The sequence below is a fragment of the Macrotis lagotis genome, chromosome 6, assembly GCF_037893015.1.
Source record: "Macrotis lagotis isolate mMagLag1 chromosome 6, bilby.v1.9.chrom.fasta, whole genome shotgun sequence".
Classification (NCBI taxonomy): domain Eukaryota; kingdom Metazoa; phylum Chordata; class Mammalia; order Peramelemorphia; family Peramelidae; genus Macrotis; species Macrotis lagotis.
Window position 1 is genome coordinate 233,487,295 of NC_133663.1, and position 20,697 is coordinate 233,507,991.

At 34.9% G+C, this 20,697-nt stretch overlaps 1 protein-coding gene across 5 annotated transcripts in view; it reads right to left on the reverse strand.

Annotated features, from left to right (window-relative positions):
- The window catches only part of CLCN4 (chloride voltage-gated channel 4), a 115,643-nt gene that overhangs the window by 57,442 nt on the left and 37,504 nt on the right, over window positions 1-20,697 (reverse strand). For all 5 annotated transcript variants that reach the window (XM_074192478.1, XM_074192474.1, XM_074192476.1 and 2 more), the window contains 2 exons: window positions 17,261-17,448; window positions 13,672-13,794 (listed from right to left, as the gene is read on the reverse strand). In XM_074192478.1, the coding sequence (XP_074048579.1) occupies window positions 13,672-13,794; window positions 17,261-17,448 (311 nt within the window). The remainder of the gene's footprint in view (window positions 1-13,671; window positions 13,795-17,260; window positions 17,449-20,697) is intronic.

Sequence of the window (20,697 nt, forward strand, 5' to 3'; positions counted from 1 at the left end):
AAAAGATAATAGTCTCAATTATCTTATCTGTAAAATAGGCCTACCTAAAAGAAATGGTATGAACATCAAATGAGATAATGTGCAAGATTTTACTTTCATATATGCTATTATCTTAACAGCATTACAAATTCACATAGAAAAAAAATACATGGATAGGGACTATCTATTGTCAAACTTATTATAGATGGACAGTCCATTCAGCTGGTCTATTAGTTTATATAACTAGGACAGGCATTGCAAACACCTGACAAGCATCTTTCAAGACATAATATAGAAGGGATTATTTCCTGGGAGAAATAATTCAACCAAATGTCCTCAACAGAATTTCCAATTAAATGACTATATTGTATTTTAAGGATCTCACTAATTCTAATGGCATAGTTTGAAAGCAAAATCTAATTTGGGGTAATATCATCATTTTAATTATTTGATACATGACATTAAGAGAGTTGACCATATTTTTAAAATTTTCATAAAATAATTTATTATAGCTATCTAATTATACTAGAGAAAATGACATTACTGCCAGAAGTCACCAAGAGCCTGTCACTGCCTAACTGAATTAAGCATAGAATCAAATTCTGATTTTTGTATAATTAATTTTGAAGCCCTTCTAATTTGGAGAATATTTGACAAAGTTTTTATTTCTTTCAACTGGACTGAGGACATCATCTATGAATATCTAATATTATATAAAGTACTATTAAAAGGCATGCTTTGTAATTTGAGATGATTTCTCACCAGCAACTGCTAGAGGACAGACCAATAAGGAAAAAAGATATTAGATATCTCTGCATCACTCCTTTGATTAATAAGTCTAAAGACTTAAGATAATTTGCTCTTGAGTATGTCTTATGCTATTTATAAAGAGAATTAATTACCTTATTAATATAGTTTTATTAACAACATGATTAACCATACCATAATAGTATAACAATATAATAATAGTAATCATTTGCATAGCACTTTGAAGTATGCAAAAGACTTCAATTTTGATAACTGCATAGAAATATTTAGTTTCCTTTACAATACTATGTATCTTATTTTATGCATTTAAAAATATGATTCAGAAAAGAGTTCCACAGGTTCCAAAAGACTATCAATAGGATTTTTGAGAGAACTAGAGAGGAGTTATAGAATGTAAGTTCTTTAACAGAATTTTCTTTGAGAGCAGGAACTAGATAACACATAGCTGGTATTTTCCCAGTTCTTGATTTTAAGATACTTAGGTTTTGATGGGATTCTGTTAAAATGGAAAAAAACAAACAAACAAAAAAACCTATGACATCTAGCTTTATCCATGACTTGGGTGTTTTCCAAATCAATGAAATACCATCATATACTTCTGTAAAATAATTTGTTAATTATTCCTCAGAATTATTTGTATAAGATTTTGTGGTAAATCCCTCTCTTTATTGTTAACAATGGTTTTATGGACTGTAACTCATTTTCTTTTTTTCCATTTTAAGTTTCAACTTCTCTCTCTCTCTCTCTCTCTCTCTCTCTCTCTCTCTCTCTCTCTCTCTCTCTCTCTCCTATGTGCTAGAGAATGGCCACCATTTTTCTTTGGAAGTGAATAGCATCTTCCTTCATAGGTTCTTTAGAGTTATGAGTTTGTGTTTTTTTTCTCAGACATACACACTAAGAAACTATAAGGGTTCAATGATTTTTCACATAAGTAAGAGTTTAAGAATTTACAAATTTCAAATGACTGAGATCTCAGAAATAGAGAGCATTTTGCAAACTCTGATGATAAATAAATCTTTAGTCATGGGAATAGAACTGCTTCCAGCCCATGGCCTGCAATTATCATCCTGGGAAGCAGCCCCTGGAACAATCCAGTTTGGTAAAAGTTCTTTCATGTACTATAGCTGCAGCTACTGAAGACTCAGGGGGAAAAGTTCTTGCCACCAAAGTCCCTGGTACTATCAACTGGTTCAAGATCCAAAACTGGGGGCAGTTAGGTGGCGCAGTGGATAGAGCACCCACCTTGGAGTCAGGAGTACCTGGGTTCAAATCTGACCTCAGACACTTAATAATTACCTAGCTGTGTGGCCTTGGGCAAGCCACTTAACCCCATTGCCTTGAAAAAAATTAAAAAAAAAAATCTGAAACTGATATCACATAGTCAGTGGAAATGACTTAAAAGAAGAGGCATTAACATCTGTATTGCTATTGTTCCTAAGGACAACAGAAGCTTTACATCTGATTTGCAGTCAAAATATTGTATGTGTATTTTCTCCCTGATAAAATGTGAAAGGACAGATTGTCTTACTTTCCTTTTCATACATCCAAGAGTTATGCACATAGTCAGTAAAACATTTATATACTTACTATGTGCCCGTCACTATGGTCTCAAAGAAAGGGAAAATAGAGTCCCTTCTCTCAAGATGCTCAGAGACTAATTTGGAGAGGAAAAAGACCAGCCATCTACAAACAAGTTATATGCAGGAGAAATAGGCAATAATCAACTGGGGAAAGATATTATAATTATTAATTGGGATTGGAAAAGGCTGCCTGTAGAAGGTAAGATCTTAGCTGGGATTTGAAGGAAGGGAAGAAAACCAGGTGGAGAAGAAGAGGAAGAACATTCAGGATGTCAGGGACAGTCAGAGAAAACCCCCTAGAACAGAGAGAAAAGAAGAAGCCTTATTCAAAGAAGAGCAAAGAAGCCAGTGTCACTGAATTGAAGAGTATGTGGTGGGGGGAAGGTATAAGGTGTAAGAAGAATGAAAAAGTGGGAGTAGGTAGGTTACAAAAGGCTTCAAAGAGGATTTTATATTTGATCTTGGAATTGATACAGAGCTACTGGAATTTAATGAGAAAGGGGGTGATATGGTCAGAGTTGTATTTTTAGGAAGAACAATGACAGCTGAGGAGAGGACGAACTGGCCTTGTGGCTGGGAGACCATCTAGAGACTATTGCTATCATCTGAGTATTAGGGTGGTGGACATGTGACTGAAGAAAAGGGGGCATATTTGAGAGATGTTTTGAAGGCAGATTTAGTAATACTTGGGGGAATATGGAGTAAGGAGTCAAAGATAAGATTCAGGTTGCAAGCCCATGGGTACCCGCAACACTAATATGAAAATTTGAAACAGGGAAGAGTTTTAAGGAAAAGATAATGAATTCAGTTTTGGATATGATGATTTTAAGATGTTGGAGATGTGAGCCAAGGTCAACAGAGAGGTTAGGGCTGGATAAATAGAAGCAAGAATCAATCATCTGCAGAGATAATAACTGAATCCATAGAAACTGATGATATCACCAAGTAAAATAACATAAAGAGGAAAGAGAGAAGGGTCCAGGACAGAATCATGTGGGACACTCATAATTAGCGAGGTAACCTAGACAAAAATTCAGCAAAATTTAGACTGAGAAAGAGTGGTCAGATAGGTAGAAGGAATATACCAAATAATATACCAAAGACCTAAAAAGAAAAGGAGAAGATAGTGGTCAGAGAAGAAGGGACAAGAGGAAAGGGGATTCCAAGTAGTAAGAAATGAAAGGGGAATTTCTCTGGGCACTCTGGGAATAGTTTGTATATAAAGTATAGAGGTAGGCTGGGCATTTGCAACTTATAAATTCAATGCATACCTATAGTTTGAATTACATAATATTTCTTTGTACCTCATTTCATGAATATTATGAAAGAACCTTGAGTAAGAAACTCGATCCTTGGATTCCACATCTTCCTCACCTGTGAGGCTATTTTTTAAATGCCAGGAAAAGTGCTGGTAGTGGTCTTTGGGCAATAGCAATGGGAGGTTACTTTAAATAACCATTCTGGTTCAGAAGTTTAGCCTCTAACATTTTGATTCTAAAGACAGAACTACACCTGAGGGCAATCAAATAATTTTACTACAAAAAGTTTTATTTATAATTATACAGGACAAAAATTCCTGCAAGCATCAATTATAATGAAGGACATTTAATAAAAAAAAAAGGAATAGATGGAAAAAAAATCATCATGAAAAGAAAGACTTAATGCAAACAGGTCAAGAGACTAAACTGAATCAACTCATAGTTGATTCTTTCAGTTTAAGTATCAATTCCTTGTTACAAGGGCCTAAAGCAAGATATATTATCATAGTTGTTGCTAAAAATTTCCCATTTGATGTTCAAGGGACTGAAACAGAGGTCCTAACAGCATCATTTCTTTGTTAAAGGCAATGAACTAGGGGTAGCTAGGTGGCGCAGTGGATAGAGCACCGGCCCTGGAGTCAGGAGTACCTGAGTTCAAATCCAGTCTCAGGCACTTCATAATTACTAGCTGTGTGGCCTTGGGCAAGCCACTTAACCCCATTTACCTTGCAAAAACCAAAAAAAGAAAAAAAAGATATAAAGGCAATGAACTAGATGAGACCATCCTAAGCTCAATAATGGTTTCCAGGATTCAATAAGGGACAAAGATACATTAAACTTTTGGGAAAAATCTACATGTTTCGGGATAAAAAGTGAGAGAAGACTTCAGTGAAGTAATGAATACAAAGATGGATAAGCCTTTCATATTCTTAACTGCAAAGGAACTAGCAGCTCAAAGATGCTGTAATCTCAAAGACGGCCGGGGCTGCAAAATCCATCTATAAAGGATAATACTTTTTTATTCATCAGACTTAGAATTAACTTTAGACTGGCTTATATTTTAATTTTATCATTTTGAAAAAATGTGATTATATCAGCTAAGATGGGAGCATAAGAGTCTTCAAAATTAAAAGGTTGATAAGGGTCCAGATTTGAGGCTTAACAATTCAATTTTAATATATGACTTAGTTATAGAAAGACCTTCAACTATAATTATTAAATAATTTCCTTACTACTATTCCCCTACATGATCTAGAAAGACATTGCTGGAAGGGGATATTATAGTAAGAAATAGGTTCTGATTAGTGTGAATAAGGAAGATCCCTAAGTGGTTGTATCATTTGAATTCTCACAGCATACTTTCATTGGACGGTTACCAAATTTACATCGTATTAATTTGAGAATGTGACCAATTCACAGCCAATCAAGACCTAGATGTACATCAATATCTCCTATCTTAAAAAAGGAAAAAAAAGAAAATTGTAATTCTAGGAAAGGTATGGACACTAGAATACCAACCCCAAAGTACCTTTAGATTAGGTCTATGGAAAAAGGAGTGAAATTTGTTGAGTTAAATGTTCCAGAGGAGCTACATCAATATTTCCAGTAGAGTTTTCATGAAAGGAGAGGAAGATCAAATAAACTACAAACCACAGTTGGCTTTCTATAAAACTAAACCAAAATGCAAGAGATGAATTTAAATTAAATCCAGAAAATGCCCTATAAAATAATACAAATAAATGAATCATAACACTCTCACTTATCTTCATTCTCTCACTGTCTACTGGCTCTTTCCCTATTGTCTTCAAACATGCTTGTCTCTTCGATCCTCAAAAAACTCTCATTTGTTTCATGTATCCTTGCTAGCCACTCTTCCCTATCTTTCTACCTTTTTGAGGCTAAAATCCACTATCTTTCATATTATTCTCTTCATATCTCTATATAGTGTGAGCTCTGACTTAACTCAATACAAACTGCTCTCTCCAAAGTTACTATGTTCTTTTGATGGCCAAATTTAATGGCCATTTCTCACTTCTCATCCTTCTTGACTATCTGTATGCTAAGCAGAATGACCCTCCCAAACTTCATACTGCACCTCAATTGCAGGACTGATAATAAAAAAAGAGGAAGAAAACAAATTAATTCCTGAAATTATTCCTTCCTCTGAACCCTACCTCCTATTACTGCTACTACCCAGTCCTGGTATTATTCTTCTTTCCCTCCAACTTCAAAATTCTTTATTCTCCTCTCTTCCCCAAGCAGTGGGTTCCATTATTCTCCTTACTTTATAATCCATGGTCTACATACTTCTGTTTCAATTTTGTTGTTTTTTTATTGTTTTAAAAGTCTGGGTCTACTCAAATTTGCTTTTCCCTTTCAAATCAAGTTGATGCTTACTTTGATCCTTGCTTACCCAAAGACATCTATAGTCTTTGTGCAACTTTCCCTACTGAATCCAGGAGTAAAAAAAAGAAAAAAAAAGATGGCAATGGAGCATAAGAAAAAGCCTATGAATCCCTTGTTTCCCTTTTCAACTTTTTATCCCCATCTTATCAGAAAGTCTGCTTCATCTCCCATTGTTTCTATCCCAGTTTCACAACCCTAACTCTCAAAAGAAGCATGTGCCTGTTACAGAACCACTAACAATAACTACTGGAGTCTCTATTTAGAAGAGAACAAATATTTATTACTACTACAGAGATTGTGAGTCACACAATCCTTGCCTTCTAGAATCAACTTATTGTTATACATAGGATTTGGGTTCTTTAATATTTTTAGAACAGAACTATATATTCAGATTCATACAATATCAGATTTGGTACATAATTTGGAAAGAAGATTTGGTACAACTTTTACAAGACCCAGATCTATTCTTCAACATACACAACAACAAAAGGCCATTGACTTTTTGCATGAAAATCTCCAATATGTTCCTCAATCAATGAACTAAACATGCAACTAAAATAATTAGAGAAAGAACAAATTAAAAATCCCCAATTAAATATCAAATTATAAATTCTAAAAATTAAAGGAGAATTTAATAAAAGCAAAAGCAAAAAAAACTACTGAATTAATAAATAAAACCAAAAGTTGGTATTATGAAAAAAAACCAATAAAATCAAAAAACCTCTGGTCAATTTGATTAAAAAAAAGAAGAAAACCAAATTGCTAGCATCATAAATGAAAAAGGTGAACTCACCACCAATGAGGAGGAAATTAAAGTAATAATTCGATATTATTTTGCCCAACTCTATGCCAATAAATTTGGTAATCTAAGTGAAACAGATGAATATTTACAAAAATATAAATTGCCCAGGTTAAATGAAGAGGAGATTAAATACCTAAACAACCCTTCTCAGAAAAAAAAATTCAACAAGCCATCATTGAACTCCCTAAAGAAAAAATCTCCAGGGGCTGATGGATTCACAAGTGAATTCTACCAAACATTTAAGGAACGATTGGTTCCAATTCTATATAAACTCTTCAGAAAAACAGGGAAAGATGGAACTCTGCCTAACACTTTCTATGAAACCAATATGGTGCGGATACCTAAACCAGGAAGAGTTAAAACAGAAAAAGAAAATTATAGACCTATCTCCCTGATGAATACAGATGCAAAAATCTTACATAAAATCTTAGCAAAACGATTACAAGTTATCACTGGGATAATACATTATGTCCAAGTAGGATTTATCCCAGGAATGCAGGGTTGGTTCAATATTAGGAAAACTGTTAGTACACTCAATTAGATCAGCAACAAACCTATCAGAAATTATGTGATCACATCAATAGATGCTGAGAAACCTTTTGACAAAATACAGCACCCATTCCTACTAAAAACACTAGAGAATGTAGGAATACATGGACTGTTCCTTAGAATAATTAGCAGTATCTATCTGACCATCAACAAGCATTATATTCAATGGGGAGAGGCTAGAGGCATTCCCAATAAGATCGGGGTGAAACAAGGATACCTGTTATCACCACTACTATTCAATATCATATTAGAAATGTTAGCTTCACCATCTGTATCCAGATAAGGAGCTGTGGAGTTTGAACGAAGTTCAGGGTCTATCCCATTCAATTTAGAAAAAACACAGATATCTTATTGTCTGATCTTGTTAGCTCTTAGACTTCTTGTCTCTTCTCTAACAATATGATTTCTCTCTCATCACACCCAATTTGGATCAAGGTACAACATGGAAACAAAGTAAAGACTGACAGATTGCTTTCCGTGGGGGGAGTTGGGGGGAGGGAAGTAAGACTGGGGGGAAAATTGTAAAACTCAAATAATATCTTTAATAAAAATTAATTTTAAAAAAAGAAATGTTGGCTTCAGCAATTAGAGAAGAAAAAGAAATTGAAGGAATTAGAATTGGGAAGGAAGAGACAAAACTCTCACTCTTTGCAGATGACACAATGGTATACCTAGAGAATCCCAAGAAATCATCCAAAAAACTACTGGAAACAATTAGCAATTTTAGCAAAGTTGCAGGTTATAAAATAAACCCTCATAAATCCTCAACTTTTCTAGCAAGATACAGCAGAAAGAGCTAGAAAGAGAAATCCCATTCAAAGTAACCTCAGATAATATAAAATACCTGGGAGTCTATTTGCCAAGACAAATCAGAAACTTTTTGAAAACAATTATAAAACACTTCTCACACAAATTAAATCAGATTTAAATAACTGGACAAATATCAACTGCTCATGGATAGGTAGAGCTAATATAATAAAAATGACAATTCTACCAAAACTAAACTGTTTAGTGCCCTACCAATCAAAATTCCAAAAAATTACTTTAATGAGTTAGAAAAAGTTGTAAGTAAATTCATATGGAGAAATAAAAAGTCAAGAATTTCCAGGAATTTAATGAAAAACAAAGTGCAAAAGAAGGGGGCTTAGCTTACTTGATCTAAAATTATATTATAAAGCATCAGTCATCAAAACTGTCTGGTATTGGCTAAGAAATAGAGTGGTGGACCAGTGGAATAGACTATGAGCAACAGCAGGAAATGATTATAGTAATCTGCTGTTTGATAAACCCAAAGAGTCCAGCTATTGGGATAAAAACTCTCTCTTTGATAAAAACTGCTGGGAAAATTGAAAGTTAGTATGGAAGAAACTTAGATTAGACCAATACCTCACACCCTTTACCAAAATAAGATCCAAATGGTTACAGGATTTAGACATAAAAAACAATACTCTAAGCAAATTAGAAGATCAAGGACTAGTTTACCTGTCAGATCTATGGAAAGGGGAGCAGTTTATGACTAAGGAAGAAATGGAGAACATCACCAAAAACAAAGTATTGGGTCTCTACCCTGGAGAGATGATGAAAAAGGGTAAAAACATCACTTGTACAAAAATATTCATAGAAGTCCTGTTTATGGTGGCAAAGAATTGGAAATCAAGAAAATGTCCTTCAATTGGGGAATGGCTTAGCAAACTGTGGTATGTGTATGTCATGGAACACTATTGTTCTATTAGAAACCAGGAAGGAGGGGAATTCAGGAAAGCCTGGAGGGATTTGCATGAAGTGATGCTGAGTGAGATGAGCTGAACAAGAAAAACACTGTACACCCTAACATCAACATGGGGGGTGATGTTCAATCTTTTTTTTTTTTAGCTTTTCAAGGTAATGGGGTTAAGTGACTTGCCCAAGGCCACACGACTAGGTAATTATTAAGTGTCGAGGTAGGATTTGAACCCAGGTACTCCTGACTCCAAGGCCAGCGCTCTATTCACTGTGCCACCTAGCCACCCCCGTGATGTTCAATCTTAATGGACTTGCTCATACCTTCAGTGCGACAACCAAGGACAATTTTGGGCTGTCTGCAATGGAGAATACCACCTATATTCAGACAAAGAGCTGTGGAGTATGAACAAAGTTCGAGGACTATTCCCTTTAATTTAGGAAAAAAACAACATATCTTATTGTCTGATCTTGTTATCTCTTATACTTTTTTGTTTCTTTCTTAAGGATGTGATTTCTCTCTCATCACACTGAAGTTGGTTCAATGTACAACACAGAAAGAAAATAAAGAGTGACAGATTGCTTTCTGTGGGGGGGTGGGGGGGAGGGAAGTAAGACTGAGAGAAAAATTGTAAAACTCAAAATCTTAAATAAAATAATCATAACAAAAAAATATATGTTCCTCAAAAGCAGGGACTGTCTGCAGTTTTTCATTGTATCCTCAGCTCCAGTTTCTGGCATAAAATGTTAGAATTGAAGTAAATTGAATTTAACCCTTCCTTTTGACTACTTCCAATTAAAAAGTAGAAAAATATAAGCCTTCGTCCTTTCAATCCATACCCTTTACCCTGATCCTTCTCTCTGAGACCAAGTAGAACAAGTTCTGATTGTTATGTTTTTTTTCCCCTACATAAATGAGTTAAACATTTCTAGTTTCTTCAATCAATGCCAATGTGATCTGTAGACCCCTCATTACCTTGACCTCCCTCTTCATATTGCATGCAGTTTGTTACTGTCTTCCCAAAAACATGGCAACAAGCACAATATTGTGAATTTGGGGAAAGGAGAGCTCTTTCAGCAATACTCCTTCATCTATGGGATCTCTGCTTATTAAAACTGTCTTTTGTTTAAATTACACACCTGAAAAGGAAAGCCTCAGTGAACCCACCTTTTGTAAAAAACCAAGATTTCTGTTACACTTTTATTCTGTGGTCCCTTTCTCAATTGCCTCCCTTCTATGGCTTGAAATAGCATAATATGCTGATTCTTAGATTCCAATGACTTTCTATGACTCGTTTCTTTTAATAGTTTATCTTTGATCCTTGTATCTATAAACACGGCTATTTTGATTATTATTATTGGCTACTATTCCTTTCACATGCATTGAAAATTGATAACAAAACCCCATGTATGTATGCATGTATTTACTATTACAGAAAATTCTCAACCTCTGCATGACATGTTAACTTGATGGCAAATAAATAGCCTACACAAAGTTGCTTACTGTCTTAGGGAGGGGAAAGAGAAGTAATGAGGGAGAAAATTTGGAACTCAAAATTTTTCAGGCTTTTTTTAAGTTTATTTATTTTATTTTTAAATTTTTTTCCACCAGCTACATGCAAAAGCAAGTTTCAACACTTACTTTCAAAGCCTTGAGTTTCAAATTCTCTCCCTTCCTCCCACCCCACTCAATTCATTAAGAAAGCAGATTACTTGGTGAAGGTTAAAAATGTATAGCCATGAAAAACATTACTACAGTCAATATCATGTTGTAAAAGTAAATTGTAAAATTGTAAAAATTGTAAAATTTTGTCTCCCCCCACCAAAGAAAGAGAAACCACAAGAAAAATAAGTTGAGGAAAATAAGTATACTTCAGTCTGTAATCAAACACTTTCAGGTCTTTCACTGGGGTGGATAGCATTCTTTTTTTTTTAAATATAAATATTTTATTTGTTTTCCAATTATACACAATAGTAGTTTCCACCTATCATTTTTTTAAGTGTTTTTTTTTGCAAGGCAAATGGGGTTAAGTGGTTTGTCCAAGGTCACATAGCTAGGTAATTATTAAGTGTCTGAGACCGGATTTGAACCCAGGTACTCCTGACTCCAGGGCCAGTGCTTTATCCACTGCGCCACCTAGCCACTGCCCACCTATCATTTTTTATGATGATTTGAATTTTACAATTTTTCCCCCAATTCCTTCCCTCTCCCCACTCTCCCACAGGAGGCAGTCTGATAATCTTTACATTGTTTCCATGCTATACACTGATCAAAATTGAATGTGTTGAGAGAAAAATCATATCCTTGAGGACAAAATAAAATATAATTGATAGCAAAATTACATAGTACATGACACCTTTTTTTAAAAAATTGAAGTAGTCTTTGGTCTTTGTTTAAACTCCACAATTCTTTCTTTGGATACAGATGGTATTCTCCATCACAGATACCCTAAAATTGTCCTTGATGGAGAGAGCAAGTCCATTAAGGTTGATCAAGTAGATAACATTCTTTAGCATAAGTCCATCAGAAAAATTGCTTCAATATTTTTCCCCCACAGTTGCTATTGCTAGCTGTATTTGCTCCATCCTACTCCCCCCACCCCCATTTACTCTACTCTCTCTCTCTCTTCTCACCATCTCTCCTCCAAAGTTTGTTTTATCCGACTACCATCTCCCACAATCTTCCCCCTCTTCTATTACCTACACCCCCCCCTCCCCTTCCCCTGTCCCTTTTCTCCCATCCCTTTCCTCTCCTATCTTCCTCTAGGGTAAGATAGATTTCTATACCCAATTAAGTGTGTACATTATTCCCTCTCTGAGCTACTTTCAATGAAAGTAAGGCTCACTCACTCCCCGCTTCATCTTCCTCCTTTCCAACCCACTGCAAAAGTTTTTTCTTGCCTCTTTTATGTAAAATAACTTACCCCATTCTACCTCTCCTTTCCCTTTCTCCCAATATATTTCTTTATCCCCCATTGACTCCATCTTTTTACTATATTATGCTTTCAAATTCAATTCCCTCTTGCCCTTTTCTATAAACGATCCTTCTAACTGCCTTAATAAATGAGAAAGTTCATATGAGTTATCAGTATCTTCTTCCGATGCAGAAATACAGGCAGTTCAATATCATTAAATCCCTCATAATTCATCCTTCCCAGCCACCCTCTCTATGCTCACCTGAAGATCAAATTTTCTTTTAAACTTTCTCACTGTTTCATCGGTAAAGTTTGAAAGTTCCCTATTTCATTGAATGTCTGTCTTTTCCCCTGAAAGAGTATGTTCAGTTTTACTGGGTAGCTGATTCTCAGTTTTTATCCAAGCTCTTTTGCCTTCTGGAATACCATAATCCAAGCCCTACAAGCTCTTAATGACTTTGGCTCTATGATATTTGAATTGTTTCTTTCTGGCTGCTTGTAATATTTTTTTCCTCAACTTGGGAGTTCTGAAATTTGGCTATAATATTCCTGGTAGTTTTCATTTTGGCGTCTCTTTGAGAAGGTGATCAGTGAATTCTTTCAATTTCTATTTTACCCTCTGCTTTGAGGATATCAGAGCAGGAATTTCAAAATTTTTCAAAAAATGAATGCTAAAATTTGTACAAGTAATTAGAAAATATAAAATACTATTTTTTTTTAAAAAGATCTATGTAAACTATTTCTGATAAAAATGCCTTGATAATTCCATTTCTTTGATCTTCTAATCTGTGAATAATTAGACACTTCTTGGTTTTTCTTTAGCACAATTTCTTTACTCTTCAGGTTGTAATTGTTGCAGGGATTTTAAGGCAGAACTTGTGCTAATGTGCTCTTTTAGCAACTGACCAGATAGGTATTTGACATTCTTCAACAAACCGGCTGACTTCAATAATTCTTCTAAGGCCAGGAAATTCTCCCTTTACCATTTTTTCAAATTCACTACACTTTTTTTTCCTGCTAACATCAAATGTAAACCTTCCTTTTTTCAATATTTACCCCTGACCCCCATTCTGAAACCAAAGAAAACAAATCTAACATCCCACAGTTTTGCTGACTTGTGTGATTATGGAGAAAATAAGTGTCTTGTTGGGGATTTTAATAAAATTTTTCTTCAAGTATTTTCTTTCTTGATACACTTGTATAGCTTTGTACATGTAAAACTATTTTTATTTATTATTTTGCCACTTTTCTGATTCTGTCGTCACCCTTGGTCTAGGGTTCTGATTTCAGAAATCAACCACTGCCATAATGTCATTACCTCTGAACATGGTCAGATCTAAAACTTTTAGGAATTCAAAATATTTATATATATAGCTATTCAATGTATAGCCTAAATACAGACTTAAAACAAAAAAAGAAAGAAATACTATGATTATCTTTTCATTGACACAGCAAAATATGGAAAATATACTTTGTTACCAGCTAAGATTTCCTAGCAGTAATTTATTTCTTTGGCTTATATGACATCATGGTTTTATTTATGGGTTACTCCTTTGCCATGTGTGTTTTTGTTGTTTATGAGCTCTAGTATCCAAAGGCCATGTGACTTATGTCTGTCTGACAGGCTTTCACTTACCTGTACTAAAAAAAACCCCAAAACTATAAAAAGTATATAAAGTCAAAAAATAACTCACCTCAGGTATACCAGAGCCACAGGCATATGGTGCAAACACCCTGACTAAGGAGACAGCCAAAAATGCAAAAGATAGAGCCCACAGTATATACAGAAAGTAGTTCAAAATGTAGGCACTGGCACCCTAAACAAATGAAAACAAAACCAGAAACATAACATCAGACATTGTAAAGTCTAAAGCAATATATTCTATTATTTACTAAGATCAAAGTCATGGAGAACCTAGCCAGATTCTGTTAACACTCCATGCAAGTGTTTTTAACTTGTTTTATCTCATGGACTTCCTTAGCAATCTGGTGAAACCATCCATGGACCTCTCTTCAAAAAAGAAAAATTTTTAAATAACTGAAGGAAATGCTAAATTTTAGTTAGAAGCTAGTAAAAATAAAGATTTTTTCCCCATTCTTTGACAGACTCCTTAAAATCTGTGGTCTGTGCAAATAAGATTGAGAATTCTTCTATATTCGTTTACTTTTTTCTATATTTATTTTATATATATTATGATGTATTTTATTTTTATTTTTTCTGTATTTATTTACTCTTAATTCTATAGGAAAAAATAGACTAGTATTTATTTTATCCATTATTGCTATTGGTACAGAATATGTGAATATACTGCAAGGCTTCTACATGTGCTGTTTATAGTGGCCTGCTGCTATGCAGGATATCTGGTCACGGAAAGAGTGAATTATACTGTTTGCTCTAATCATAACTTTTACAAATGTTTGTGGAAGGAATAAGCCAGCAAAATTCTGCCTTCCAGTTCACAGCAGATTTGTTTTGTCTACTATGAAATAGATCATTTCTTTCAGCATTGAGGCCACGTCGATGCAATGGCAGGCCACCATTTTGGAAAAGAGGACACCACTGAATCAATGCAGGGCTTTCAGTGTTTTAAGAACTGAATTGGATCTCCAGTTCACTCAACCATTTATTTCAAACCACATGTTCAAATCTATAGAGGGAAAAGTTTATGAGGATAATATTCATTTTTTTCGTCATGGAAACAGCACAAAGGAATCTGTGATCAGAGATTACTTTTATGTGACCCTTCATTTCTCTGATTCTCTGGATAGTTGGTTTGAGAGATGAAAATGAAGTTGGACCACACAAAAGTCCTACTGCACATCTGGCTACATGTGTCCATGTAAACATGCAAAGATGATTGATTAGGTTGTTTAATCAATACAAACACATACAATCAGGCATACACAAACTCAGGCAGAATAATCAGGGTGAATACATATCTTTCACTCTCTTAAAAAATGTCCTTTTTTGAAAGGAAAAATGACCTCATTATTATTAAGATATATCCATAATACTAGTAACATAATCTTTAAAGAAGGTCAAAAAGGTGACCAAGCCACATAAGATTTTTCTCATCAACCCAAATCAAGAATTTATTTTGGGGCTTATAGATGCCTCTGTAGACATACAAGATTTCACAAGGAGTCAATGAATGGATTTAACGAAATCAATACAGAAGACCACAGGGAAAAGAGTTTAGCAAAATGACAAATTACCTTCCAAATGACTTCGGATATGGCAAGTCAATAAGAGAAAGTCTGCATAGATTAAGTATCCCTCCAAGAACAGTTGGATTTTAAGCATTCTTCAAATTCTTTCTTTTTTTTTTTTACAGTTTTTGCAAGGCAATGGGGTTAAGTGACTTGCCCAAGATCATACAGCTAGGTAATTATTTGAACACAGATCTTCCTGATTCCAGGATCTATCCACAACACCACTTAGCTGCCCTTTTTCAAATTATTTCTAATGTAAATGCTGACAATAATCTCTTCTCTGGGTTCCTGATCTCTCAAGGACAGAGGGATGAGTGTGTGTGTGTGTGTGTGTGTGTGTGTGTGTGTGCATACACATTTTGCATTGATGTGTAGCTACTATAGATGTATGTGAGCATGTAAGACTGTACATATATATTTTTTCTTTAATATGTAATGTTTCATAGAGCTTTATATAAGTGTGTATTTATATTGTGTGCATATGCTATACAGAGACATACAGTATATATGAGACTTTAAATGCATATATGTATGTGTGTGACCATGTCAAAACTGTGAATTGAGGGGGTGGCTAGGTGGCACAGTGGATAGAGAGCACTGGCCCTGGAGTCAGGAGTACCTGAGTTCAAATCTGGCCTCAGACCCTTAATAATTGCCTAGCTGTGTGACCTTGGGCAAGCCACTTAACCCCATTGCCTTACAAAGACTAAAAAACTAAATAAATAAAATAAAAAATAAAAAAACTGTGAGTTGAATTAGGAATGAACTCTTATACTGTACAGACAACATACATCTTTTTGTGCTTACCTTTGATAAAGACTATGTAAAGCCTCCCAACTAAAGTTTCAGTTCCCTAATTTCAAAACATATTTTCATAGAATTCATCAGTTTCCTTGCTATCATATATTTTGCAAATCACTCCTTTGCTATGACCATGAAAAAGAGACTAATAAAATTATTGCTATAATTTGTTCCAAGTTAGGATTGTATAAGGCAATGATGGTTCTTCAAAACTAAATGAATGCCCTATGGTAAGAAAATCAAGAAGAAAAATCTACATAATTGTTTATTTTTTTGTAACTGCAATTTCAACAGTATGTAAAACACCCAGTGAAGAAAATTCATATACTTAGAAATATAAATACATATACAAAATATAATACAAATCTCTAATGCAAATGAGCACACACATTATGCACATAAATACAATTATATATATATATATATATATATATATATATATGTGCTTATATGGCTGTCTTCTATGGAAATTATCTATACAGAGCAGAGTATGGCATATTCCTTGAGATGTATACATGATATTCTTGTGTATATACGTTTATTCATACATTATATGTATTTCTATTTATAAACATGTGTTCATATATATATATATATATATATATATATATATATGAATTACATAGATTTATATATGAACCTTCTAAGAAGTTTTACTCCATTGCTTCATTTTGACACAGTTGTGGCCCTTTTGAAGGCTATGAGAGCTAAAGGAAAACTCTATGTGGAACTGGGGAGGGCATGATGTGTCCAACATTCAAGAACCAGCCTATTTAAAGATGAAGGAGGATCACCATAAGGTAATGGTTTTGTTGTAATCAAAGTAGCTTACCATGATAGTTTACTAAAGAATAAAAGAATCACTAAGAAATCAGGAATCCCTTTTACAGGGTGTTTGTGAGAATAGAAACAGATATACTGACAAAAATATATAGAGAAAGAAACAAATTAGTTATCAGAGATACATAAACATATATGAATGTATGTATTAAATATGTAGATCCGATTACATTTTCGCACATGTCCACTTACATAAGGCATTCCTGAAGGCATTTCCAACTAAAATCTGGCTTATATCATCAAAGACATGAACATGGAAAAGAAAAAAAAATGTAGCCTGAGTATTAAACAAGGAAGATCATGGACCAATCTGGAAACAAACACATGAAGGTGATTTTTCTCAGTTTTCTAAAGAAGAAAAATAAATCACAAGAACAGTTCTAAATGGGTCTTCTGGCTTTCAACCAGAAATCTTACCCAGGCACGTACCTCTGATTGATTTACCAGAAGCTCAGACCATTTCTGCCACAACGGACACTTGTCCCTGTCCTCAAAAGTGGTCTCATTGGATGTCCAGCAACACTGTTCGTGGCTGTACCAGAAGGCAGAGAGGCAAACCCCCTCTTTGAGATCCGTCATCCAGTCCACAGCCAAGTCTATGACTCCTGCCAAAGTGCCTGAAGGAAGGAAACCATTAGGTTCACAAGGAGCAGTCTGAGGTCAAGAAAAATGAGTTCCTAGCATCATTGATTAGGAAAGTATACGACCTGGGAGTCAGTCAGACTGCAGCAATCTGAGCATGAGAAGGGAATCAGGAAAGGTGCAAAGGTTCTTTGCTACCCTTCCCAGCCAGAAAGGCATTTCATTTGCAGATATGCATAAAATGCTTTCTAAACTTTAAGTTGCTATAGAAACATCAAATATAAAAACAAAAGCAAAAACAAAACTACTGATGAAGTGTCTAGCCAAGAAAGAGCTGGGAGTACAGGAAGAGGCAAAGTAGCCCCTGCCCTTAATATGTTCACATTATAAAGGGGGGGATAAAATATATATTTATTCCCCCCTTTATAATGTGAGCTTCTTACACACACAAACGATATATACAAAATAAACGTACAAACAACTATTCCCAAAAGGCTCTACAAAGGACAATTTGGAGATAATCGACAGAGGAAGCATTAGCATTCAAGGGAATTGAGAAATGTTTCCTATATAAGCCTTTGTAGAAGGTAGGATTTTAGTTGGGACTTGAAGGAAGTTGGTTTTGTCAATTTAATTCAATCATTCAGATGCTCTTTCCCTAATACATTATCTCAGAAGACAACATATTCCAGGTTCCACACAGGCATCATCGTTCTAACAAGGTTTTTCTGTTTCCATTGTACTTAATGTAAAAATGGGTTTCTGGTCACGTTTTTCAAATATTTGGTACCCGAAGCCAAAATTTCATTGAAATACCTTCCACGCTCTGTTGGGAAAGCACAGCATTGGCTCGTTTGCAACCCAACAGTGACATCTAGTGGTTAGTTTTTCCATAACTTGCTTGAGGATCATGCGGGGGAGGGGGGCCTTTAAATTTTGAATTAAAGATACCCATTTAAAAGTACGCTTGAATAGAAATGCTGTTTGATACATCAACAAGTATTTGTTAAGCTTTGTATCAGAGTACTGTGCCAGATACAAAGACAAAAAGTTATATTCCTCAAGGAAGTTACACTTCACCATTCAGCTTCAAATCTAAGATCAAGTTCCCCCAAAGAACACTAATTGGGGAAAGGATGGAGTTGATGAATTATCCTTCTGGCTTTGCTTCCACACCTGCCTTCAGATTCAGAAGAGGTATGGGGTAAAAATCTTTGCTTTTTTACTTTGCACTGGATTCAACTAAGAAAACACATTTCCAATCACCTTTATTTTCCAAATCACAGGTATCTCTTGTTCTTCTAGATCTACTCCATTTTTTAAAATTTAAAACATTATTGAAATAGTTTAATCATCTTCAACAGGTACTTGCATGGCTCTGACAAGAAGGCAGATACAAAATTCCTTCATATCAAAAAATTGGTTCACACAATGAATCAAGTAACAAAATACTGGATGATGGAAAAACAGGGTCTCAGATTCAGAGCTGTATGGCTGTACCCCCTGGAATACCATAGTTTCAGATAATTAAAATTAAGATTTACCCAAAAGGCAATGAAGAGTAGATTGCAACACACTGAAAAGACTTCTACAGGAGAGACAGCAAAAAGACTATCATCAGATATATTGATGAATGAAAAGGAGGAGGAGGAAGAGAAGAAAAAAGGAAGCGGAGGAGGAGGAGGAAGAAGAGGAGGAAGAGGGGAAAGAAAAGAAAAGAAAGGAAGGATAAGAAGAGGAAGGGAGGAGAAAAAGAAGGAGGAAGAAGAGGAGGAGAAGAAAGAGGAAAAGGAGAAGGAGAAGAAAAAGAAGGAAGAGTAAAGGAAAAAAGAGGAGAAAAGGAAGAAAAAGGAGGAGAAGAGGACAAAAAGAGGGAGGAGGAGGAGGAAAAAAGGAAGACGAAGAAAGAGGACAAGACGAAGAGATCAAGAAGAGGAAGAAGAAAAAGAAGAAATAAGAAGAGGAAGAGGAAGAAAAAAAGAGGAAGGGAGGGAAAAAAGAAGGGAAAGAGGAAAAGAAAAAGGAGAAGAAATTCTAAGCCTTTTGAGAGCAAGGACTGTCTTTTGTCCTTCCTTGTACCCCCAATGCTATGCTTAAATAAATTACTTAAATATTACTCATATAAGAAGAAGGAAGGATAAACAATAGATAGTTTGTGTCTTTGCACTAGTACTTATACAACTTCCAGAGACCTAAAGGATGACCCCTAGCAATTGGGAGGACAATCAGTGGAGAACTTACAGAAACAAAGAGGAAAATTACACAGGCCTGGCATGTGTATAGAGAAGTTTCTCTTTGAACAGACTGCTCCCCTTTCTTAGAGTGATTCCCCTTTGCAACTGAACCTCTTGAAACCCCTTCAAGGACCAGCTCAAGTACCATCTCCTACAAAAAAAAGCTTTTTCTGACTTCCCCACTTAATTTTTGTCTCTCCCCATCCACAATCACTCCACTTTACTCACTATTCATTTTAAAAATACTATTTTTTCCCCCAGCAATTATAAGGTCCTTGAAAGGAGAAGCTGTTTTATATTTGTCTTTCTAGTTCTAATAATTAGCACAGTTCACATTATCCAGCAAAAGCACCTAATAAAGTTTCCCCAGGCTCTAGCACAAATATATAGTGTGTTTGATAAATGTCTACTGAATGAAATCAAAGATAATTGTGGTTGCAAAGTAAGTCAGAGGTCCAGAATCTGGTCAGGTTAAGATCCTGGGAGAACCTAGAATCATCTTTATTAATTTCTCAAATTATTCCTCTCTCTCCTGGGTCAAGAAACATCTTCTATTATATTCTATAAATATATTCTTTAACAAGAACATAAATATGCATATAGATGTTTGTATATGTGTTTATATACATACAGATGCATAAAAGCCAAAATAAAATGATTCCTGCTCTACAGACAACATCAACTAAAGTTTAAAGTTCTTACACTAATCTAACTTCTTTTTCCCAATTTTATAATTGAAAGGTAGGAGAGTGAAAGTCAAGAGACTGGTGTAGTCAATAAACTTAGTCAATAAACATTTATTAAGCATTTACTATGTTTCAGCCATTGTGCTACTTATAGTATGGATACAAAAAGAAGCAAAAGAACTGCAAAGGGACTGGAGGTCACAGGGAGGATAGGGGCTTAGGTAGAGGGGAAGATGGACTGATAAAAGATTAGGATCAGGTGAAGGAATCTCAGAGTTCAAGTTATGGATGTGGACCTTTGGGGTTGATAGCAAGATTAAAAGTGTGTATCTGAGAATAAATGTAGCAATAGGTCATGAGAATT